Below are 23,810 nucleotides of genomic sequence, written 5' to 3'. Positions count from 1 at the left end.
TTGGATAGCGGGAGATCCCCTTCCACACTCAAGGTATATGTGGCGGCTATAGCGGCTTTTTCTGAAACCGCACACGGCCAGTCCATAGGAAGGAACGATTTAGTCATTCGGTTCCTTAAAGGAGCTAGGAGACTTAATCCACCCAGACCTCCCACAGTTCCCATTTGGGACCTTTCCACGGTGCTGGACGCCATGAAGGGTCCTCCTTTCGAGCCTCTTCAGGAGATTGATATGAAACACTTGTCGCTCAAGACGGTGTTTCTCCTGGCTCTCGCTTCAGTGAAGCGTGTTGGGGACTTGCACGCGCTCACTGAAGCGCGTCGTGCATGGAATTTGGGCTTTATGACTCCAGAGTCGTGCTCAAACCTAAGCATGGTTACGTTCCAAAATCCCTAAACACACCGCTTAGGGCGCAGGTTATTTCCCTGTCTGCCCTTCCGGTCATCGGGGAGAATATGGACGAAAATTTCATCTGCCCAGTGAGGGCATTGAGAGCTTATGTGTCGCGCTCGTCCGCTTTCAGACAGACAGAGCAGCTTTTCGTTTCATTCAGTAGGCGTCTCAAGGGACTGGCCACTTCGAAACAGAGCCTATCCAGATAGATAGTGGACGCTATAGCTCTAGCGTACGCATCCAAAGGCATTCAGTGCCCTTTGGGTGTTAGAGTGGGCTTGGTCGAGTGGGATTGCCTTACAGGATATTTGTATGGCGGCAGGCTGGGCCTCACCGTCTACATTTATCAGGTTTTATAACCTCGAGGTACCCGCCTTACAGGCCAAGATATTGTCGGTTTAAATAACCGTATTTGTTAGACTGACTTTTCAGTCGTCTATTATGGCATTATTATGCTGAACTGCTAAGCGCAGTTAATTCTGTACTGATCTGCTAAGCGCAGTCTACTCTGTACTGATCTGCTAAGCACAGTCTATTCTGTACTGATCTGCTAAGCGCAGTCAATTCTATACTGATCTGCTAAGGCAGTCATTTTTGTGAGAGATGGTGGTTAGAGCCCACCTCTTTCAGGATTCTCTGTGAGTCCTACAGGTGATTATGTACTATATGAACCCCAGCTCAGTGCTCTGGGTCTATGGTGTCGGATCACTGCACACACGGCGTCTTACAGGGTGTTCCCCAATGCGTTGCTACGACAACGCAGTACGAGAGTATCTCTCGTAAGAGAACGTACTTGGTTACTAACGTAACTTCGGTTCTCTCTAGAGAGAGGAACGAGTACTGCGTTTCCTGCCGTGTATGCGCTCTGGTTGTTTCGCTTTAAAAATCAGAGTTCATAAGCCTGTGAGCGAAATATATAGCCCTAAGCCACGCCCGTTTCGGCGGGACGCATTGGGTGTGACGTCACTCTAGGGCTCGCTCGATTGGCTTAAGATTTTGCCGCACAGCAGCCAATAGGCGCGCGAGCTGTCTCGCCTAGGTCTGTATGCTGGGGCAAAGCGTTTTACATAGATACAAAATTAAGGATAATTTTTGCTTCAGTATTCTCGTGGAAAAGGATTTTTCCCAATGCGTTGCTATGACAACGCAGTACTCGTTCCTCTCTCTAGAGAGAACCGAGGTTACGTTAGTAACCGAGTACGTTTCCCAGCATTAGTTACCATGGTAACTGAGTTTGAACTATTTTAAGTTTGTTTTATGAAACAGAATCCACCGACAATAAGTCTGACTAACCAAAATAAGCCTGGCTTGTATTCTAATCTTGTTTCATGGAGCAAACCTCTGATATTCAAAAAGCTTGTAGAATATTATTATACATTTTCCAAGGTTTGATATTTGCCTGAACACCCTTTTTTACTTTTTACTCCTCCTATAAAGTGTGTCCATTCCTAACCAAAATTAGCTTCTCAGACCATTTTCAGAACAAGCCTCACCAAAGACACTTAATTTTGTTGTTGTGTTACAAAGAAATGTGATTGTGAAGATGCAAAACAGGAAGTCTGTCATTATTTTGGAAAAGATTTAAATTACGCTAAATATTTTTGTATTATTGCCTCATCAAACTGATGATACCATGTAAATCAAGTAGTTGAGACTATTTGGCTGTAAAAAAAAACTGCTGTCACTAGGTGGTGCTATAATATTCAAAATTCTGAATTGTATGCAGTCAGTGTACGGTTCCATTCATTGATTTACTTTATGATTTGTTTTTAAAAGACTATGAAAGTGTATGGGAAGCTAGAATTTTTACATTGGCATAACATATATATTTGTATCATTCTTCATCAGGGTCACAGCGCAGAGAACACTGGAAGCAGTCTAAGTCACGTCAGCCCTCTCAGCTGCATGTTAACCAGGTGACAATGTTGTATATATTTTGTGCGTGCGTGCGTGCGTGCGTGCGTGCGTGCGTGCGTGCGTGCGTGCGTGCGTGCGTGCGTGCGTGTGTGTGTGCGTGCGTGTGAATATGTACATGTTTGTATGGGGTCCCATGCTGCTGAAAGTGAAAAAACAAACAAATGAGAATTAGTTATAGAAAAAAATAATAATAATTATATATATATATATATATATATATATATATATATATATATATATATATATATATATTACATATAATATCTTGCCATACAAGAGAGATAGTTCATGAATTTTCTTGGCAATGATTTTTCCAGGGTAAGTCACCAGGTCTTTCCTCAACCCACCCCATTACATGGTTTGGGACAATTTAGCGTTTCCAATTCACCTATATTGCAAGTTTTTTCGGATTGTGAGGGAAACCCACGCTGATGCTGGGAGAACATCCAAAATCCACACAGAGAGGACTCCTGGCTCAGTCGGGGCTCCAACCGGGGACGTTGACAATGCTACCCACTGAGCCACTGTACCAATGAATTTAATTTGTGACAAAATGCTTAAAAATAATGTTGCTTCAGTTATTTTCGCAAAGCAATTTGAACAAGAAGATTTGTTTCTTTGCAACCATACCTTGACCAATATTGTTTTTTAGTTTTTTTCATTATTATTGTGATCAATAATATTTTTTGCATTTACCAAGGGTCCTTTTCATTCAGGAACAATAATCCAAAAGGTGATGACACTGATACTCAGGAGAGAAGACAAAGGGAAAGAGATATGAGACAGAGGTAAGAAATATAATTTTGCATAACAAATAAAAGTTAAGATTCAGGGATGTTAAAGGTGCTGTATGGAGTGTTTCTACTAAAATGAATCCATTTTTTATTACCTGTGTGTGAAGGGATTGTAATCTCACAATAAAATGATCCACTTGGCAGGTTTTTCTATTACCTCTGAAAGCAAGTATTCCTATTTTTATGTGAAGGCTCCGGGTCGGATTTGCCGCGAAATCCAGTGACGTGACTGAGACCTGCATGCACGCTCCCAAGCGTCTCGCCTCTCGCCTCGTCTACTGACTTTGCACTCAACAGCGACGACACTGCAACTTTATGACATGGAGTCTGCTAATACTAGGAAACGACTAGCACAAGACAGACTCCAACACAAACTCCACATAATAATAAAAAACAAAAGAAAGCACGCGCACGAGCACTCGCATGTAAACGTTAGGGGTGGGGAAAAAAATAGATTCTTAGATGCATCGCGATGCGGACGTGGACGATTCTGAATCGATTCACAAATGCCAAAAATCGATTTTCAAAAAAGAAAATCGATAACGTAATATTGACGGAACGCAAAAGACGGAACTCTGAAGCGTGGAAACAATATTGTCAAAGCTTCCACCCGGCCCGGAAAGGGCAAAGCGCATTACACAATCAATCGCAACTTTTATTGCCAAGGATTTGCATCCATTTGCAAGATGTTGCACACTTTGGAGCCGAGATACAACGTCCCATCTCGGAGATATTTTACAGACAGCGATCCCCACACTCTACAACAAGACCAAAACCGAAGTCATGGAATCACTGAAGAAAGCGGGTAGGATAGCTGTAACATGTGATGCGTGGACATCCGTATTTTATGTTAATAGAGATTCAGAATATGTTGAAGTTTGTTATAATTTGTTATTGTTGTGATTTTTACTGTAGTGAATTTACTGTTGTGAAATGGAAAATCAATAATCGAGAATCGTTAATAATCGAAAATCGACTGTAATCGAATCGGGACTTCAATAATCGCAATCGGGAAATCAGACAGATTAACCACCCCTAGTAAATGTATTGGTTGCAATCTGAAACATCACCGCTAGATGCCGCTGAAAACTCCATACAGCACCTTTAAGTATTTGAGTGATTGTACTTTATTACTTAACCCCCTGGGGTCGGCAGTTCGCGCTGGCGATACCAGCTCGCTTTTTTTCTTATCAGCGAAAAAGACACTCAAAATACTCTGTTGATTTTGATCTTACAAATTGTTATACATCATCATAAGTGTCTATTTTTGTTGTGTATACTCGCAATAAAAACAAAGTGTTGTGCTTTTTGCCAAATAAAGAAAAACAAACATGATGCGAGTTCTGCCTTCTCTCTGTCGGTGAAGTCCATTCTGAAAAGTGTCCAAAAATGAACTGTAACTCAGTGAATACCCAGTCACACAGGCATGAAGCTTGAATTCTCTTCTTTTAAAGCCTCTCTGTAAGCAATCGAGCTCTACCGAAATACCTCTAGTTTTGTTTTCTTCCAGTTGCGCTCCATTTTTCTGGCTGCTCTCTTAAGGGCCCGGGTGTGCTGTTTGTCAGTGACTGTTTGAGTGGTAAGAACACTGGCCTTGTTTTTCCTTCACTTCTCTGAGATTTCTCTTCTCAGTGCTAGAATATGATGAACGAAGGGCATGGAATGACGTAATGGGATTGCAAGCTATCTCAACTTCAGTTGATGTGAATCTAGCAAACTCCTTGAAACTTGGGAATTCTTTATTTTCATTTAGGCTTTGCAGTCACTTGTCGGTCCCAGCGTAAAGCTGCCCAGTCTGTTAGTTTGTGAACAAGCTTCTGATTTTCTTTACAGTCATTTAATATGTCGAGACCCTTGACATGAGGCATGGCATCTTGACAGGCATTCAGAAAATCTGAGAAGCGTACCAGTCCTTCAGCATCCTTTGATGGAATTCTCGGCCAGTTGGTGAGCTTCTCTCTGAATGCTCTCTGAAAGGCGAATGGCTGGCCAAAGCGACGATTTAGTTTGTCCCAAACGTCTTGGTAGGCTTCATTGTCATTTCGGTAGAAGTTGCCATCTAAAACCTGACGTGCTGGGCCACCAATGTATTTTTTCAGGTAGTATAGTTTTTCAGCTGGTGTGATTGCCCTTTGGTCAATGAGTGAGGTGAATGCTGCCTTCCATTCAATGAATTGTATGGGATCGCCATTAAAGACAAATGGCTCAGGAACAGGAAGCCTATTTAAGACTATGTTGTCTTGAAGGATCTGAGCGAGAGAGGGAATGTCTGTATAACGGGGCGATGCAACTTGAGTGAGGGGCATTGTAGTTACAGGCACATTCTTTGCTTCCATGTTCCTTTCCTTTTTAACATAGATAGCATCCTTGTGTTCTGTCTCCATATCGTAGATCTTCAACTTGGCTTGAGCTGCCCGTATCTCTTTCTCTGCCTGCAATCGCTCCAACTCACACCTTTGTGCCTCTAGAGCTTTGCGTTGTTGTTCCTCTAACTCTCTTATGGATTCCTTTTGCCTTTCTTCCTCTAGCAGCATCTGATAATTTGCTTCTTTTACTGCTTGTTCAGCTCCTGTATCCGCGCGTTTTGCTGTCATGGCTGTAGTTATGTAGTGGTCGGACTGACTATGACTTATCAAAGAAGCTGCAGATCCATAGACATGGGGGTGCAGGATTGTTAATCGCCTTTCTTTCATATGGAGAGTGTCGGATAGCCAGCCTGTTGATACAGAACAGGCAAAGGCTTTCAGGATAAATCTTTCGATGTGTCCAAATGTAGGCCCTATAGCCTATTGTAGTTTTATTTATTGTATTTAAAGGTTTTTGACACAACATTTAAATTGAAGTGTTCAATCCAGTTGTTTCAACTGGTTTCGTAGAGTTTTAGAATGTTTGAGTTGTGTGTATGATTTTTAACAATCTGGCACTATCTGAATGGTGGTAGATTTCGCTGGTGCTACTCGAGCTTTACCCATCAAGAAAATAGGAAGGTGTCAGATTCAGCATACCACTGAAGACCTAGTACCCTTTCCATTGGACGCACAACATGGTTCAAGTCAAGGTCCTTTACCTCTTTCACCCTGTCGTCTTCTGTTATGGAATTCAGCACCTCCCGACTGTTGCTCATCCACTTGGTCAGATGGAATCCACCTTTAGCACACATTGCATGAAGCTCCTTATATAGTTGGATAGCATCAGATTCTATGGGCACTGAAGTAAGACAATCATCCACATAGAAGTGTTTCCGTATGACCTCTGCCGTCCTGCAATTAAACAAACTTCCATAATTAGAACAATTTGGGGATGAAGAAGCTCCGAACAGATGTACAACCATTCTGAATTCCTCCAAGTCTTTACTCAAGTCGCCATTTCACCACCACAGAAATCTCAAAAGGTCAGAATCCTCCACAGGAACCTTCACTTGATAAAACGTGGATTTAATGTCAGCCATTAAGGCGACAGACTCCATTCTGAATCCTGTAAGAACACTTATTAAAGTGCTTGTTAGGTCTGGTCCCTGAAGTAGTTGTCCATTCAATGACACTCCCTGAAATGACGCACTACAGTCAAAAACAATCCTGATCTTTTTCTTTTTCGAATGGTAAACCCCATGAAGAGGTATGTACCACACACGACCATCATGCCTCTCAAGTTCCTCCACAGGTACACTTTCTGCATATCCTTTGGAAATCACATCTTCCATGAAAGCAGTATAATCTGCTTGAAATGCGGAGTCTTTTCTGAATTTTCTTTACAGACTCAAAGCCCACTGTTCTGCAACTATTTTATTGTTTGGTAGGACCACATCTTTATTCTTGAGGGGCAAACCAATGCAGTAATGACCATCTATAAGTTTTACAGACTGAGATACGAGATCCATGAACTGATTATCTTCTTTAGACATCCCTACCAGTTCATCCAGAGCATTTTCAGGGAAATCGGTTTTAAACTGTTGTTCCCAAAGCTCATCCAATTTTGAGACACAGATCCTGTTAACAGTCACATGAGGTTGGTCATTACAGAAAGTTCCATTATTTTCCATTCCTTTAAGCGGTCCATTCACTGTCCATCCAAGTATGGTTCTTACCGCATATGGTCCATTCATTTGACTGCGAACAACCTGCCATGGCTCCAGTGTCTCTGGTACATTTGCTCCAATTAAGAGCTCAACTCCTGCATCGATTGTGGCCAAGTGTATGCTATTTAAATAAGGCCATCGAACAATATCGCTCAGCATGGGAATATTGGATTTAGAAACTGGCATACTTTTCTGGGAATACACTCCAGGAAGTGAACAATAATGTGTCTGATCCAATCCAGCAACTTCTAGATCCTTGAGAACATAACTGGAAACCAATTTGTCTTGATTCATGGTTTTAAGCAGAATTATTATAATTTTTTTGCCAGAAAGATTAAGCTTATTCATAAGACTTTCTGTACAAAAGTTCGCTGAACTGCCTGGATCTAAAAAGGCATACGTTTCCACAATTTCGTTTCCATTATTAGATTTAACACATATTGGAAGAATTGACATTCATTTCTTCTTCAGAAAGTCCAACTTCTCTTTATGGATTTTTTTTAGAAAGCACAGTACAGGAATTCAAGAAATTTTCTTTGCCACAACAAAGACAGGATACACTTCCTTCATTAGTTTTCCTAACGTCTTCCATACCTGGTACAGTAACAGTGGTAGCAAAACTACTTCCCTTAGTCTTAGAACGAATCATGCTTCGTCGTTGCTAACTTACTGTCCATCTGTTTAAATGGCAAATATATCAAATGTATGTTGTCTACCTTTTGGTGCAGGTGAGGACACATTCGAGCTGCACGCGGTGCAGTCTGAGCTGGAAGCTGTAGAAAAGCAGATCCGCGACCTTTTAGAGAGACAAGCCGAGCTAAGAGACTGGCGTTTAGCTCTTGAAACATCTCGCGTCGATGCACACAAATCAGTTAATAATCCGCAGACTCCGATTTCGTCCAGGCCGTGCGTCTCTCAGCATTGGTCCCGTGCGCCAAGGCCACGATCAGCCATGGTTTCATTCACTCCGGCTCCGACGCGCCGTCACGAAGCTTGGGTGGTTTCGCAGCGGAATACGCGAAGAATCTCTCCGCCCCTCCCGGTTTTCGACATTTCCACTCACAACCGCTTCTCCCCTCTTCACGAAACGGAACGCGATGCTGTGATCATCGGCGATTCAATTGTTTGGCACGTCCACGCTACGTCAGGTAAAAGTAAGGTGCGTAGCCACTGCTTTCCAGATGACCGTGTTTTTGATATCGCTGCGCGGGTACCCGAGATCTTGAACGGTGACGTGCGCGTCGGAGCTGTCGTGTTGCACGCAGGAGTGAACGACGTCAGGCTGCGGCAAATGGAGGTTTAGAAAAAGGATTATAGGAACCTAATCGAGACGGTACGCACCGCATCGCCTGAAATAACGATCATTGTGTCTGGGCCGCTTCCCACGTATCGGCAAGGGCATGAAAAGTTCAGTAGATTATTCGCGCTAAATTAATGGTTAATGTCATGGTGCAATGAGCAGAAACTGCTCTTTATAAATAATTGGAATCTGTTTTGGAAGTGTCATAGGCTCTTCCGCGCTGATGGCCTACACCCAAGTAGAAATGGAGCGGATCTTCTGTCGGATAACATCTCCAAGATGTTAAAGACCGTTTGACTAGTTACCAAAAATCCAAATCACAGTCTCTGCTGCACCAAATTAATTGATATAAATACTAGTGTAGAACATTTAATAGAAACTGTGTCTATTCCTCGTTTAGTGAGATCAAATAATAAATCTACTGTAGGATCTAGGAAAAATCGAATTGTTATTAAAACAGAAAATATCGCTATTAGTGAACAAAAACCATTTCTAAAGCTAGGTCTTCTGAACATTAGATCACTCACGCCTAAAGCAGCTATTGTAAATTAAATATTCACAGATAATAGCATCGATGTACTTTGCCTTACTGAAACCTGGCTTAAACCAAATAATTATTTCGGTCTTAATGAGTCTACTCCATCAGGATACTGTTATAAGCATGAGCCCCGTCTGATTGGTCGTGGCGGTGGTGTTGCAAAAATTTACAGAGATATTCTTAATGTAACTCAGAAAACAGGTGACAAATTTAATTCGTTTGAAGTACTTGTATTAAATGTTACGCTCTTAGATGTAAGAAAAATATCCCTACTATCTCTAGCCCTGGCTACCGTATATAGACCGCCAGGGCCTTACGCTGATTTCCTAAAAGAGTTTGCAGATTTTCTCTCAGATCTATTGGTCAACGTCGATAAAGCATTAATTGTTGGAGATTTCAACATACACGTAGATAATTCAAATGATGCGTTAGGGGCTGCGTTTACAGATTTATTAAACTCCTTTGGGGTCAAGCAAAATGTCACCGGACCAACTCATCGTCTTAATCATACACTCGATTTAATTACATCATACGGAACCGATCCAACCGATATAGATATCATTCCACAAAGTGATGGTGTCAGTGACCACTTCCTGGTAACTTGTATATTACGGACTACAGTACTATGTCACGCTGCGCCGCGTTACCGACCAGGCAGAACAATCCTTCCATCCACCATAGATAATTTCTCAAATTGCTTATCTGATTTGTCTCAGTTACTGCCTGAACCCAAACAAACAGATGATTTAGAGGAAGTAACTAGCACTATGAGCACCATTCTCTCTAGAACATTGGATATTGTTGCACCCATTAGATTAAAAAAGGTCAGAGAGAAAAGTAAAGCACCATGGTACAACAATACTACGCATGTTCTAAAGAGAGAAACCCGTAAATTAGAGCATAAATGGAAACAAACTAATTTAGAAGCCTTTAGAATCGCGTGGAAAGACAGTATGTCACGTTATAAAAAGGCCCTAAAAGCGGCAAGAGCTGAGCATCTCCGCAAACTAGTAGAAAACAACCAAAATAATCCAAGGTTTTTATTTAACACCGTGGCTAGACTAATAAATAAACAGACGTCACCTGACCAAAATATTCCGTTACAGTTTAGCAGTAATGATTTCATGAACTTCTTCACTGAGAAAATAGAAAGCATCAGAACCACAATTGTAAACTTTCAATCTTCAATCGTGCCTTATAATTCAGCCTCAATTATCACCCGGCAAGAACAATTACAGTGCTTTACAACTATAGAACAAAAAGAGTTAAATAAACTTATCACTTCATCTAAAACAACAACATGCTTATTAGATCCTATACCAACTAAACTACTGAAAGAAGTGTTACCTACGTGGAAGAGCCTCTCCTCAATATCATTAACTCGTCTCTATCTTTAGGTCACGTTCCAAAAACATTTAAACTGGCAGTTATAAAACCACTCATTAAGAAACCACAATTAGACCCACATAATCTAGCAAATTATAGACCCATTTCAAATCTTCCATTTATGTCTAAAATATTAGAAAAAGTTGTCTGCTCAACTGAGCTCTTTTTTTTGCAAGAAAATTACATCTTTGAAAAGTTTCAGTCTGGATTCAGGCCACACCATAGCACTGAAACTGCGCTCGTTAAAATCACTAATGATTTATTTTTAGCTTTGGACCAAGGCTGTATCTCAATACTAGTTTTACTTGATCTTAGTGCTGCGTTCTATACAATAGATCACACAATACTCTTAGATCGACTACAAAATTATATTGCCGTTCAAGGACAAGCATTAAGCTGGTTTAGATCATACTTATCTGACCGCTACCATTTTGTCTATTTAAATGGAGAAAAATCGATCATAACTTCTGTAAATTATGGAGTGCCGCAGGGATCTGTGCTAGGCCCTCTATTATTCTCAATATATATGCTGCCACTTGGAAATATTATAAGGAAACATGGAATTAGTTTCCATTGTTATGCCTGATGACACTCAAATATATATTTCATCACGGCCGGATGAAAACGCTAAATTATCAAAATTGACAGAGTGTGTTAAAGATATAAAAGCCATATAAAAAAAATAATATTTCATATGTTACAAAAACTGCCTTTTTCCACCTTAGAAACATTTCTAAGCTACGTAATATGCTATCAGTTTCTGATGCAGAAAAGCTAGTTCATGCATTCATGACCTCGAGACTAGATTACTGTAATGCTCTATTAGCTGGTTGTCCTGCATCCTCAATAAACAAGCTAAAGTTAGTCCAAAATGCAGCCGCTAGAGTTCTTACTAGATCAAGAAAATATGATCATATAACACAGATCTTATCATCACTACATTGGTTACCTATAAAGTTCCGTATTAATTATAAGGTATTGTTACTGACTTATAAAGCCCTAAACGGCTTAGCTCGAGTCTATTTAACGGATCTTCTATCGCCACCAAAGGTGGGAGAGCATTTTCACATTTAGCTCCAAAACTCTGGAATAGCCTTCCTGATACTGTTCGTTGCTCAGACTCGCTCTCCCAGTTCAAAACTAGATTAAAGACGCATCTCTTCAGCCAGGCATTCATATACATTTTTTAATCTTACAGTTAAATCCGGCCTCTAGTTCATAACCGCCAGAGGAGAACTGGCCCCCGACTGAGCCTGGGTTCTCCCATGGTTTTTTTTTCTTCATTAGGTCACCTGATGGAGTTTTAGGTCACCATTAGGTCACCTGATGGAGTTTTTCGTTTCCTTGCCACTGTGGCCTTTGGCTTGCTCAGTTGGGGATGTTCAATTTAATGAATCAATCAATAATACTATAGATTAGCATTACCAAACATGGACGTTTTATTATTATTTTAATTTAATACTGTGAAGCTGCTTTGATACAATCTGTATTGTGAAAAGCGCTATACAAATATTCTTGACAGTGACAGTGACAGTGAATAACCAATAATAAATATCAAATAATTAATGGTCCTACATTCCGGCCCCATGATTATTACAGACAAAATAAAATAATAATCATCATCAATTACCACCAATAATAAATACATACATTAATTGTACAATATGTGTAAATATTTTGTAATTTCTAAAATGATTTGTATATTCTACAATTAATGTATGTATTTTATGACAGTATGTGGCAACATGTACGTTAAAAGTGCATCTTCTGCACTAAACGGACGATATTGTATACTCTTATGTGTATCTAACTCCACAGTTACTCTTCCACTTCAAAAGACTACATTTTGTCTGTATTTTTGTATTTTCAAATTACAAATAACTTGTAGGCCTATTTGAATTAAATACTTTTTTCACTCCAGTATTTTGTATTTTATTTAAATACATTTGATGAGTAAGTTTTTGTAATTTTTAATTAAATACTTTTTTATGTATTTGTGCCCATCTCTGCTTAATGACAAGTTTGGGTGAGTAAGATCAACACTCAAAAGATATAGTACGCATCCCTGAAGTGTCAGCAGAAACTGTGTCAACTAGACGCTCCACTGTGAAGGCCTCATTGTCACGACAGCCATCGGCACTGATCCTCAATAAACCCGTCTCCATACCAGCGTGATTTTTAACCAGATGGAACTGGATAAATATTCTGAATGTTCTGATCCAACCTGACTTCTGACCTGTAATGCTGCCTGAATTAAAATCATACCCTGTTCGTTAGTTGGCCAGAGAAGAACTGGCCCCCCGACTGAGCCTGGTTTCTTCCAAGGTGAACCTGTCACCTGATGGAGTTTTGGTTCCTTGCCACTGTCGCCTTTGGCTTGCTTAGTTGGGGACATTTAATATTCAACAGTTTTATTGATCTGCCTGCATTGACATCATTATATATATTATATACATTATATAGGTTGCTGCTGGAAGAGGTATTAGTGAGGCCAGCAGGGGGTGCTCACCTTGTGGTCTTTGTGGGTCTTAATGCCCGGGTACAGTGACGGGGACACTATACTGTCAAAAGAGCACTGTCCTTCAGATGAGACGTTAAACCGAGGTCTTGACTCTCCGTGGTCATTAAAAGTCCCAGGATGTCCTTTTTAAAAAGAGTAGGGGTGTAACCCCGGCAACATTTATACAACATTTATACTAAATGTAAAAAAAAAAAAAACGTTTTTTACATCGTTAATGTACACACTGACTCCACCCTGTGCTGCAAGATACATTTAGTTTTACATTAATTTACACAAATCAGCTGATGTTATCGGATTTTCAGGTGAGATTCTCAATTACTTCAGTTAATGTAAAGTGTTCAAGTCAAGTCATCTTCATTTATATAGCGCTTTTAACAATGTAGATTGTTTCAAAGCTGCTTTACATAGATAAACGTATAATTTAAGGTAACAGATTGTTTTGGCTTTTATAGCGGTTCTGGAATAATGTTATTTTCCAGCTAAAGTTAGTTTTGATTGATTCACTTCCGTCAATCAACATCAATTATCATTTGTTATTAAATTAGGGGCCGCTAAGACGACACCGTTCTCTCTACACAGACTTTAAACGTGAACCTGTGATAAACACTGATGGCGCTCAAGTGCGCATCAAGAATTAATTATATAGTTATGTGCGTTTGAATATATGTGCGCATGTTTGTAATTCTCTACAAACCAAGCCTAAACAAACTACTTGTCCTGCCTATATATTTGATACAGAATTTTATTTTATTTTATCACTACGGGGTAGATACGCAAATTTTCCACAATGTGTTGAGCGGTAAAGGGCTAGTTGGCACTTCAGCACTGCGTTGACATCGGGTCCAAGCGAAGGTCCTTCGTCAGATCTGGATACGGCCTGGATCCGGCAGGCTGCGGGAAAACCTCGGGATAAACAAAGACAAAAAACAAAAATTAGCGAGATGGCATTCTTCTTATGATGTAACGAGTACATCAGGATTTAAGGGAAGTGTTCCCAGTTCCGGCTGACCTAATCTATGCAGCCTGACATTGAGTTATAGAAGTCTATAATGCATTATGTGAATGCTAGGTCAAAGAGATGTGTCTTTATTCTAGCTTTGAACTGACAGAGTGTGTCTGCTTCCCGGACAATGGTAGGAAGACTGTTCCAAAGTTTTGGTGCTAAATATGAAAAGGATCTTCCGCCAGCAGTCGATTTTGATATTGTAGGTATTATTAACTGGCCGGAATTTTGAGATCGCAATAGACGTGAAGGACTATAATGCGTTAAGAACTCGCTCAAGTACTGCGGAGCTAAACCATTTAGTGCTTTGTAAGTAATCAGCAATATTTTAAAATGTATACAATGTTTAACAGCCAGCCAATGCAGTGTTGACAGAACGGGGCTAATATGGTCATACTTCCTGGTTCTGGTAAGAACTCGAGCTGCTGAGTTTTGAACTAGCTGTAGTTTGTTTGTTAAGCGTACAGGGCAACCACCCAGTAGAGCATTACAATAATCTAGCCTTGAGGTCATGAACGCATTAACTAATTATTCCGCATTTGTCAATGAGAGCATATGGCGTAATTTAGATATATTTTTAAGATGGAAAAATGCGGTTTTACAGATACTAGACACGTGACTTTCAAATGAAAGATTGGTATCAGAGAGCACACCCAGGTTCCTAACCGACGACGAAGACTTAACAGAGCAGCCATCAAGTGTTAGACAGTATTCTAGGTTATTACGTGTGGAAGTTTTTTGTCCAATAATTAGAATCTCTGTTTTTTCTGAATTTAGTAGTAGGAAATTACTAGTCATCCAATTTTTTATATCAGCTATGCATTCCGTTAATTTTGTGAATTGGTAGGTTTCGTTAGGTTTTGAAGAAATATACAGCTGAGTAACGTCAGTGAAAAGCAAATTAATAACAGTGAAAGCTAATTCCATGTTTCCTAATGATATCTCCTAATGGTAGCATGTACCGAGTGAACAGCAGCGGTCCTAGTACTGAGCCTTGTGGTACGCCATACTGAACTTGTGATCGATAAGACATCTCTTCATTTACTGCTACAAACTGATAACGGTCAGATAAGTATGATTTAAACCATGCTAGTGCAATTCCACTAATGCCAACATAATGTTCGAGTCTATTTAAAAGGATGTTGTGGTCAATGGTGTCAAATGCAGCACTAAGATCAAGTAATACTAATAGAGAGATACAACCACGATCGGATGATAAGAGCAAATCATTTGTGACTTAAAGGAGAGCTGCCTCGGTACTATGGTTCAGACTGCAGACTTAGCAACGATTATATTTAATTGTACGCTTGTATTTTTAAATTGATTTTATTTAATTCGGCATTAGTCCGCAGCACCCAGCTACGACTTAGGACGCTGTTCAAAATCCTGCCTGCCGCGCCATTTACATAGTTTTATACAAAATGTACATTTATTTGTCTCAAATCGTTGTTAATGTACACACTGACTTCACCCTGTGCTGCAAGATACGTTTAGTTTTACATTAATTTACAGAAATCAGCTGATGTTATCGGATTTTTAGGTGAGATTCTCAATTATTCAGTTAATGTAAAGTGTTCAGACTGCAGACTTAGCAACGATTGTATTTAATTGTAATCATTAAAGTACAGACATTATCTTAATTTCATTTTTATGTCCTTAAAAATAACAATATTGCTGAAACTGAGAATGTGCATGTCTGGTGTGATAACCGCGAGTTAAATGTACTCATATACATTAAATGAGATAAATGATGGAGAAACTATGTAGCCGATCCTAACAATACCTCATGTCTTAATTTGTTTATTGTGTTTACAGAGCCTTGCCCTCAGCTGACCTCTCATTTACCTCTATTCCTTTAACTGGAGATAAACAGACTGATGCCGAGATACAGGCTTTCATCAGAGCCAGACACAACCTGCTCAACTGCACAGGTATTATTCATTTATTCATACACAAACACAGACCTAAGGAAACATTTTAAATATTAAAGAGAAAAAAAATTGGATGAAGTAAGTCTTAACTTTAAGTTTAAAAGGTTTGGGCATTAATAGCCACTTTTCCACTGTCGGGCCAGGGCTTTCAATGGGCCGGGCTGGGCTAATAGCCTTGGTCCTGTAGCACCAAACCCAGAACCACGTTGCGTTTCCACCGTCGAGCCAGAAGCTCCGCAGCGCTACACTAAAACCCGCCCTTAACACGCCTCTCTGGAACAATGTCACACAAACCCATAATTTCACCAACAAATGGAAGTTTTATCAAAAATCCAATCAGAAAAAAGATAAAACAACCAACATTTTTGTTGGTTGTCTAAAGATTTACAGGGGACATATCATGAAAATCTGACCTTTTCCGTGTTTAAGTGCTATAATCGGGTCCCCGGTGCTTCTACCAACCCAAAAAAACGTGGAAAGTGACAACACAGTAACTTTGTTTTGGGAAGAAACTAGCTTGAGCATCTGTTTTTTGGCATCTGTTTGTGTTGCCCACAGAAACCTGATCCAATGCAAAAAAAAAGTGGAAAGGTGTTGCCATCTGGTTTGCCTGCTGTTCTTCTATGTCAATAGCCACGTTTCCAGTGCTAGTGCGTGCCAGGGCCAGTCGTTTCCACTGTCACTCCCTGGGCTTGATCTTCCTTTGGGTCAACGGCCAGGGTTTTTTGGCCAGCCGAATACCTTGGTCCATATTTGGTCCAGCTCGGGCTTGAGGATTGGTCGTGAACAGAAGAGGAGTTTACCTGAGTCAGGAGACAGCAGCTATCATCAGCATTAAATACTTTTAAAATCCTTTTAGCTCAAAACTCACTTTCAGACAGAAGCCAGTGTTTGAAATAACTTCTGTTTGTGATCCAATATCGATTCTGTTCACTGTATAAGGCAGAATGCTAAGGCTATGCGCTAACGTTAACGTGGTAAATATGACCGTTTGAAAAAATCAGACAAATCATATAGGCTATCACAATAGTGTATTTATTGTATTTGTCAGTATGTCCCGTCTCTTTATACCTGACTGTCTGATATCCATATTTAACTAAGTACGTTTTTTCAGGAGCTTCCTCTGTTTCTCTGACTGAAAATATAATGTATTGGGATTGTCACTGGAGAGAGTGCTAAAGCTCCTCAGGTCAATTTTGGTGGAAATTTGTAGAAACTTTATTTTTTTTTTCTAAATGTGATATAAACATAATGTCCTGTGACTACAAATAAACAGAAACAGACGCGACTGAATAAGTATGTGTATCCTCTTTCTTTTGTGAAATAATGGTAAATACCACTTTATTTCTGTGTGACTAATGTGCAATCTTGACATAAATGAATGTATTATGGTCAATATATAATTTAGTGTAAAACATTGTTTGTTGCTTAGGTTTTAAAGGTGACATATATGTCCCTTTTCACAAGATGTAATATAAATCTATGTTGTCCCCAGAATGTGTCTGTGAAATTTCAGCTCAAAATACCCCCCAGATCATTTGTCAAATTTGCCCCTTTCCGGGTGTGAGCAAAAAGGCGCCGTTTTTGTGTGTCCCTTTAAATGCAAGAACTAGAAATGTAAATTTTCTGAAGAAAATGTGAGTGGTTTTGAAGGGTAAACTTTAGCATTAGGCAGTTGCTACGGTGTGTTTGTATGTAATTGCAAGGATGCCCGCCCTAATCTAACCCCCTGTTACATCCACCAGTTGGAGTGCCCTTGATCTCCACCTGAGGGCACTCCTCCCCACTCCTTTGCTCTCCCATTATGAACTACATTACCCATAATGCATTGCCTGGACTCTTTAGGATTTGATTTCTCCCACCATTAGTTCATTAGCTTGTTTGTATTTGCCTATTTAAGCTGCGTTCTCGTTTTATTTCATTACTTAATCTTTTTGTGTATCCACTGTAATTCTGAGCACATATTTGCTAAAAATTGGACTGTGATCCTTTTCCTATGTAGCGCCCAAACTATGGAACAGTCTTCCTAGCCTTGTTCGGTAGGCAGACACAATCTAGTCAGTTTAAATCTAGATTAATGACTAAAAGTATCTCTTTACCCTGGCATACACATAACACATTATCACACTTCATTAATTCAGATCCCCTAAAGGATTGTTAGGATGGATACATTTGGTCAACCGGAACCGGGAACAGTTCCCATAACATCCAATGTACTTGTTACAGTACATCGTAAGAGAAATGGCATCTACACTAATATTAGTCTGTCTTTCTCTTACTTATCCACTGTAGTCAGACAGATATGGTCCATATCCAAACCAGAATGTTGGCTTGCATCTAAAGACAACCGCAACAGCCCTGAATAATAGTGGAGGACATGACAACTATGAGACCTGACACATACCCCCCTGTGAAGACCTTGTTGACTTGACAGTCATCGGCGAAGACCACGAGAACGAGACGAGTCCTCTGCACAGACCCAATGGCTGGCTTCAACTCCTCCCACCATAATGCTAGCATGATGTACCCTAATTTTCAAGCAGAAGGAACAGGATGAAATATTCTGAATGATCCAATCCACAATTTGACTTGTAATGCAGCCTGGAATTAAACCACACAATGTTTGTTCGTCTGGCCAGAGAACTGGTGCCTTGCCTGAGCCTGGTTTCTCCCAAGTTTTATTTTTTCTCTCCATTTCTGTCAGGACCACTATCGTCAAATACGATTGACAATTAGCATATAGTTTGGATTGGCGGTATGGTTCCGTTCTGGGCGAGAACTCCCTGCGCATCCATGCAGCCTAGCATGGATAAGAGCAGGGAGAGCAGCAATAACCCCCTTAGGGTAAACAGAACAGAACCAACATGAATGTATTGCTGATATCATTAATTCAAGATTTTAAAGTACAACATAATTCGAGAATTTATTCTGATTCAAGGGGAATCAGAATGCCAAATCCTGACTGGGCGAGAGGAGGAGCTGGGGATGGAGGAGGGTAATTCGCTCCTGAGAAACGCGATAGCTGCTGATAATACTGAAGGAGCTTATACATGTATACAGTGATAGGCATCGTATTCCTATAGGTAGACTTGGATCAGCTGATGCGAGTTTGACTAACGTGACCTGCCAGAACTAATGCTACGCTTGATTTCTGTCAGGACCACTATCGTCAAATACGGTTGACAATTAGCATATATTTTGGATTGGCGGTATGGTTCCGTTCTGGACGAGAACTCCCGGTGCATCCACGCAGCATAGCATGGATAAGAGCAGGAAGAGCAGGAAGAGCAGCAATAACCCCCCCAAAACAAAACCATATGCCAATGTCCCTCAAACCCAACTGACAGCACAAACTGGATGCTTTTGTAGTTACCTGAGTGAGCCAAGGCAACAAGCATGTTGCCAATACCTGAAAAGCTTGAGCAACAGCATGTTACCAACAATATCGGAAAGCCTTAAGCAACAAGTATGATACCCTTACCTGGATGACCTAAATGAGTATGTTACCAATACCCACATAAGCCATAGCAACAAGCATGTTGTCAATACCCGAAATCCTTAGCAGTAAACATGCATATAGCAATGAATGACATATCACCTGAAATGAAGAAGTGAAAATTGAGATACCAAAAATTAATCAGCTGCTTGCTTGTTGTATCCGCAGTCCAGTTTCAGTTTCTTGAGTGACGACTGATCTAGAGAGGATAGTTGGAGATTTCCTTTTCAATTATCTTTTTAATTGGAAATAAGTCACAATGCTGAACTAATGCTGGTGGAAACTTCCGGTTCATACAGAATTAGCAACACATGTCATTAATACAGCTGGATGGTTTAATGCAACAAGCGTGAAGCTAATTCTTGGATATAATTAGTCACAAATATGTAGGTTTGTTGACGTGTACTGCGTACACTGTCACCTGTCAATGACGTCATAACCTTGTTATACTTGGTTGTAGTTTTTCTTCTGTAGAAACCAAGAAAAAAATATATTATTCTTTTTTTTATTAAATTTTTTACACAATACCTCCACCACGACTGAGACTGATAGAATGGTTACGTCCTGATGTTAGCTTCATATGTTGAGCACTATAGATCCAATCTTATGGGGGAAGCATCACCCCAAGCTGGAGCAAACAAGGACACATTGCAAAAAAGCGTGTTGCTGTAGCCAGTTTAACAATTGTATTTCTTTTTAAATATACACAGCTTAAATATACAATCATGTTGAATGTCAGCCTATAAAAATGCATGTCCTTAAATAACAATGCATTTAAATGCAAGTACGTTATACAATACACTATAGCTTTAAGAACGCTGTTTCCAATAACTAACGTTAGAGCAAGCGTGTCCGATTCAAGGGGGTAATCCATTCGCCGGAAACTGAAGCCTCCCCGGGAGCCGCCATTGTAGCAGTACTTCACCTGCTGTTAGCATTCCATTGACTCCCATTCATTTTGGCGTCACTTTGACAGCGAATAACTTTACATCTGAGGCGTCCAAAGACTCCATTTGTCCATTATTTATTTCTAAAGAAACTCGACAATGTATAAAAGGCTCCATTACCTTGTACCTTACGTTATTGCCCCGTAGAAGCCGTTTTTGTAAAAAATAGGCTAATGATTAATAGGCTAATGAGAGTCATAACCACGCGACTCTCTGTCGCACTGTAGAGAAATTACCGTATAGACCGGCGGAGAAGCTCGCAAGCAATCGGGGGGACGTTGGGGCATAAAGTCAAAGGAGTAGCCCACAGAGAGTGATAAAGTTGCTCCTGCTGCTAGCTCATTGACAGCTAATACTCACGCTCTCCGTCTCTGCGAGATTCGGAAGGGAATGATTTAGATTTCTCTCGGCATAGCCACTAGAAGACTGACAACTGTCAGACACGTTGCTCACGTCACCAAGCTCAGTTTGAGTCTGCGCAGTACGCCTGGCGATCAGGAAGTGAGTGCTTCAAATGGGCTTCACTTTTCTCCGTTGAAATCTATGGGGTCGCTGTGTCCATCTTATATACTGTCTATGGTCCGATTACGCTGAAGGGAATCAACTGAATAGTGACTGTTTACTGTCTTTTTTAGAGCTGTGCCACAGCAGAAATTGTTCTGTTTGCAGTTTGCACCATAAATGGTTAGTTCCTATCACCGCAAGCTGCTTGGATCTGAGCTGCATAGTGCTAAAGCCAGCGTGTGCAACGCGATCAGTTGCCAATGACAACAGATAGTAACGCACATAGCCAATATGATCGCATAAAGGCGGGCGTACACGGTGCGATTTTTTGCTGTTTTACGAGCTCGCAGATTATTTTTTCACTCGGGAGAAATCGAGTGCAAATCGGTGATGCTCGCATGGTCGCGGCTCGCAGCGTGTGAGAGGAATTACGAGCCGAGCCGAGCACGAGCCGTGCACGTTATGAGCACCTCCCCGACCTCCCGATCATTTTTAAACATGTTTAAAAAATTCGGGGAGTCGGCCCGATTTTCACCAGCGTATCTGTCCCCTATTGCCAAATCATACACAACCGCCTCACAGGCTAGATCGATGGGGCTATACCTCAGTGGCAGCAACCACACAGCGTGCGCATACACTCCCAGATAGCAAACTGACATCGAATCAATGTGGAAACGACGTTTCTCGTGACATTGAAACAACATCGTTTTGCTCATTGATTTAACATTGAATCAACGTCAGACACACCATTCAACCGCATTTCAATGTTGAATCGATGTTTTATTTTCGGTGTAATAACGTTCTTAAGTTGATTCAACGTTGAAATTTGATTGATGATTGATACTAACCTTTACAACTAAAAATCAACGTTGAATCGACATCGGTCTGCTATCTGGGCTGTCACACACACACACACACACACACACACACACACACACACACTCTCTCTCTCTCTCTCATGTTGTTGAACGGAATGGCTACTGTCACAGTATCTGCATTTGCACACACATTTCTGTCATTTTTCTATCTGAAGCTATTGCCTGAAACATTGAAAGCTCTCACAGAGACTGTGCTGTTTAACCGCCAGCTCGGGATAAAATTCGTGCAGGAGGACAGTCGTGCCGTGTACCAGCTGCTTTGACGCGATTATCAGTTTAACTGACTCGTAACGTGTGCAATATCTCACGACCTGTCTCACGAGTGTCCGAACTCGCACCGTGTACGCCTGCCTTAAGCCTAGCAAGAGCATTTTAATGAAAACGACTAAGTTTGATAAGCCCAAGCCACACGGATAGCCTTAGCAACAAGCATGTTCCCAAATACACCGATAGCTTTCAGTAATGAGTATTAAAAAGGAACTTAGCTTTGTGAAGACTTTCAGAGATGAATGGAGAATGAATCACGTCAAGTCCTGTGTCAATAATGCAGCAATGCAGACTGAGGTCACTTCCAAATCAGGCAGCTTATAATCAATGCAGCGACTCTCATGTTCAAGTTCACAAATTTGAATTAATCTGAGGTAAAATCCTTGTGGGGAACAAATTCCTCTCGCTAAATTCCCGATTGCACGATTCCTTGTGAGATGATGTGGTTTGCCTGCCGAATTTCGCCATTTAATTCGCTCATGAGAAACGCGATAGCTGCTGGTAATACTGAAGGAGCTTATATATGTATACAGTGATAGGCGTCGTATTCCTATGGTAGACGTGGATCAGCTGAGAGTCAGCTGATGCAATTGACTAGCGCCAGAATTAACGCTTGATTTCTGACTCCACGCGTTGTTGTACCCTTAAGGCTCCTCATATCAAGGAGCTCTTCTGAAATACAAAAATCACTGTCCACACCTCGCAAAAAAAATTAACAGCTGTGCAGTGTCTGTATCCACCATATTTATTTAAAAAAATCTTGAATATATCCCTCCATGGCATATTTAAAGGGATAGTTCACCCCAAAATTTTAATTCTGTCATTAATTAATTGCATTATTAGTTATTCCGTATCAGTCTCCGACGCGCGTTCACGAGAGCAACACAACGCATCCTCTGCTTGTAAACACAGCCCTGCGTTCCCGGGTCATATGTCAGAACGCCAGCTCCTGCGTCCTCACCACACGCATGCGTCGTGTGCTCTTGTGAACGCGTGTCAGAAACTGATATGGAAGGGAAGAAATTGTTGAATAAAGTCGTTATTTAGTTTTTTTGGCGAACAAAAAGTATTCTCGTCGCTTCATAACATTAAGGTTGAACTACTGTAGTCACATGGACTATTTTAACAATGTCTTTTCTACCTTTCTGGGCCTTCAAAGTGTAAATTAAATAGCTGTCAATGGATTGCAACAAGCGGTCTATTCTTATACATATGATTGGTTGTGGGATGTTTGCTTTTTCTATTAGACATATGGATGACCTGTTAACTATCATGTCTCTTTGTGTTTTTTTTTGTTTCAGGAGAGGCTAAATAAGAACAGTTCTTTTTCATGGAGGACTCTAGCAATGTTCGGCCAATCACACATTTTTACATACCTCTAGGCCAGATAAAAGGACATTTTAATGACTCTTAAACATGTCGAAACTCTCATGTGGCTCAGAAGGTGCTGTGCACATTGACTATCTAAATCACTTTATATCTCCATTTAAAACCTTGCTGCCTATTGTATATATCTGTTGTCTTTTAGTGGAAAACACTGCAAATTAGGAGCTAGAAATAAGGGTGGTGTAGTTGCATAGCAACAATAAACTGTAAAGTTTGTAAACAATAAAGCTGTCTGTCAGATATTTCTGGTTATTTCGCTGTTGACAAATGTTTTCTGCTGTTGAACTGTACATGTACCTCTTTTGCTTAATTCATTCACAGGAAATATCTGTACTTTGAGATATAAAGGTGTTTGAGGTGTAAAAAGATTTAGTTTTCAATCAATGGTAAACTGGCCTTTTTACTTTTACTGACAGTAGATGCAACTGGAGTGAAGATAATTCTGGTTTTCTTATTTAACAGTAAATAAATGCT

General features: G+C 40.4%; 1 protein-coding gene across 7 annotated transcripts in view; it reads left to right on the top strand.

Moving 5' to 3' along the window:
• The window catches only part of kif6 (kinesin family member 6), a 165,564-nt gene extending 141,978 nt beyond the window's left edge, over positions 1-23,586 (top strand). For 2 of the 7 annotated variants that reach the window (XM_079631893.1, XM_079631891.1), the window contains 4 exons: positions 2,242-2,309; positions 3,027-3,098; positions 15,743-15,858; positions 23,252-23,586. In XM_079631893.1, coding sequence (XP_079488019.1) covers positions 2,242-2,309; positions 3,027-3,098; positions 15,743-15,858; positions 23,252-23,265 — 270 coding nt within the window. In that variant the 3' untranslated portion in view covers positions 23,266-23,586. Of the gene's footprint in view, positions 1-2,241; positions 2,310-3,010; positions 3,099-15,742; positions 15,859-16,416; positions 17,099-23,251 lie in introns of those variants that run through there. The other 5 variants (XR_013799900.1, XM_079631890.1, XM_079631889.1 and 2 more) reach the window with 5 other exon arrangements.
• The last annotated feature ends 224 nt before the right edge of the window (positions 23,587-23,810 follow it).

Source organism: Phoxinus phoxinus, assembly GCF_949152265.1.
Source record: "Phoxinus phoxinus genome assembly, chromosome: 13".
NCBI lineage: Eukaryota > Metazoa > Chordata > Actinopteri > Cypriniformes > Leuciscidae > Phoxinus > Phoxinus phoxinus.
The sequence above is the reverse complement of the archived record's forward strand: the minus strand, read 5'-3'. Positions and strand labels throughout refer to the sequence as shown.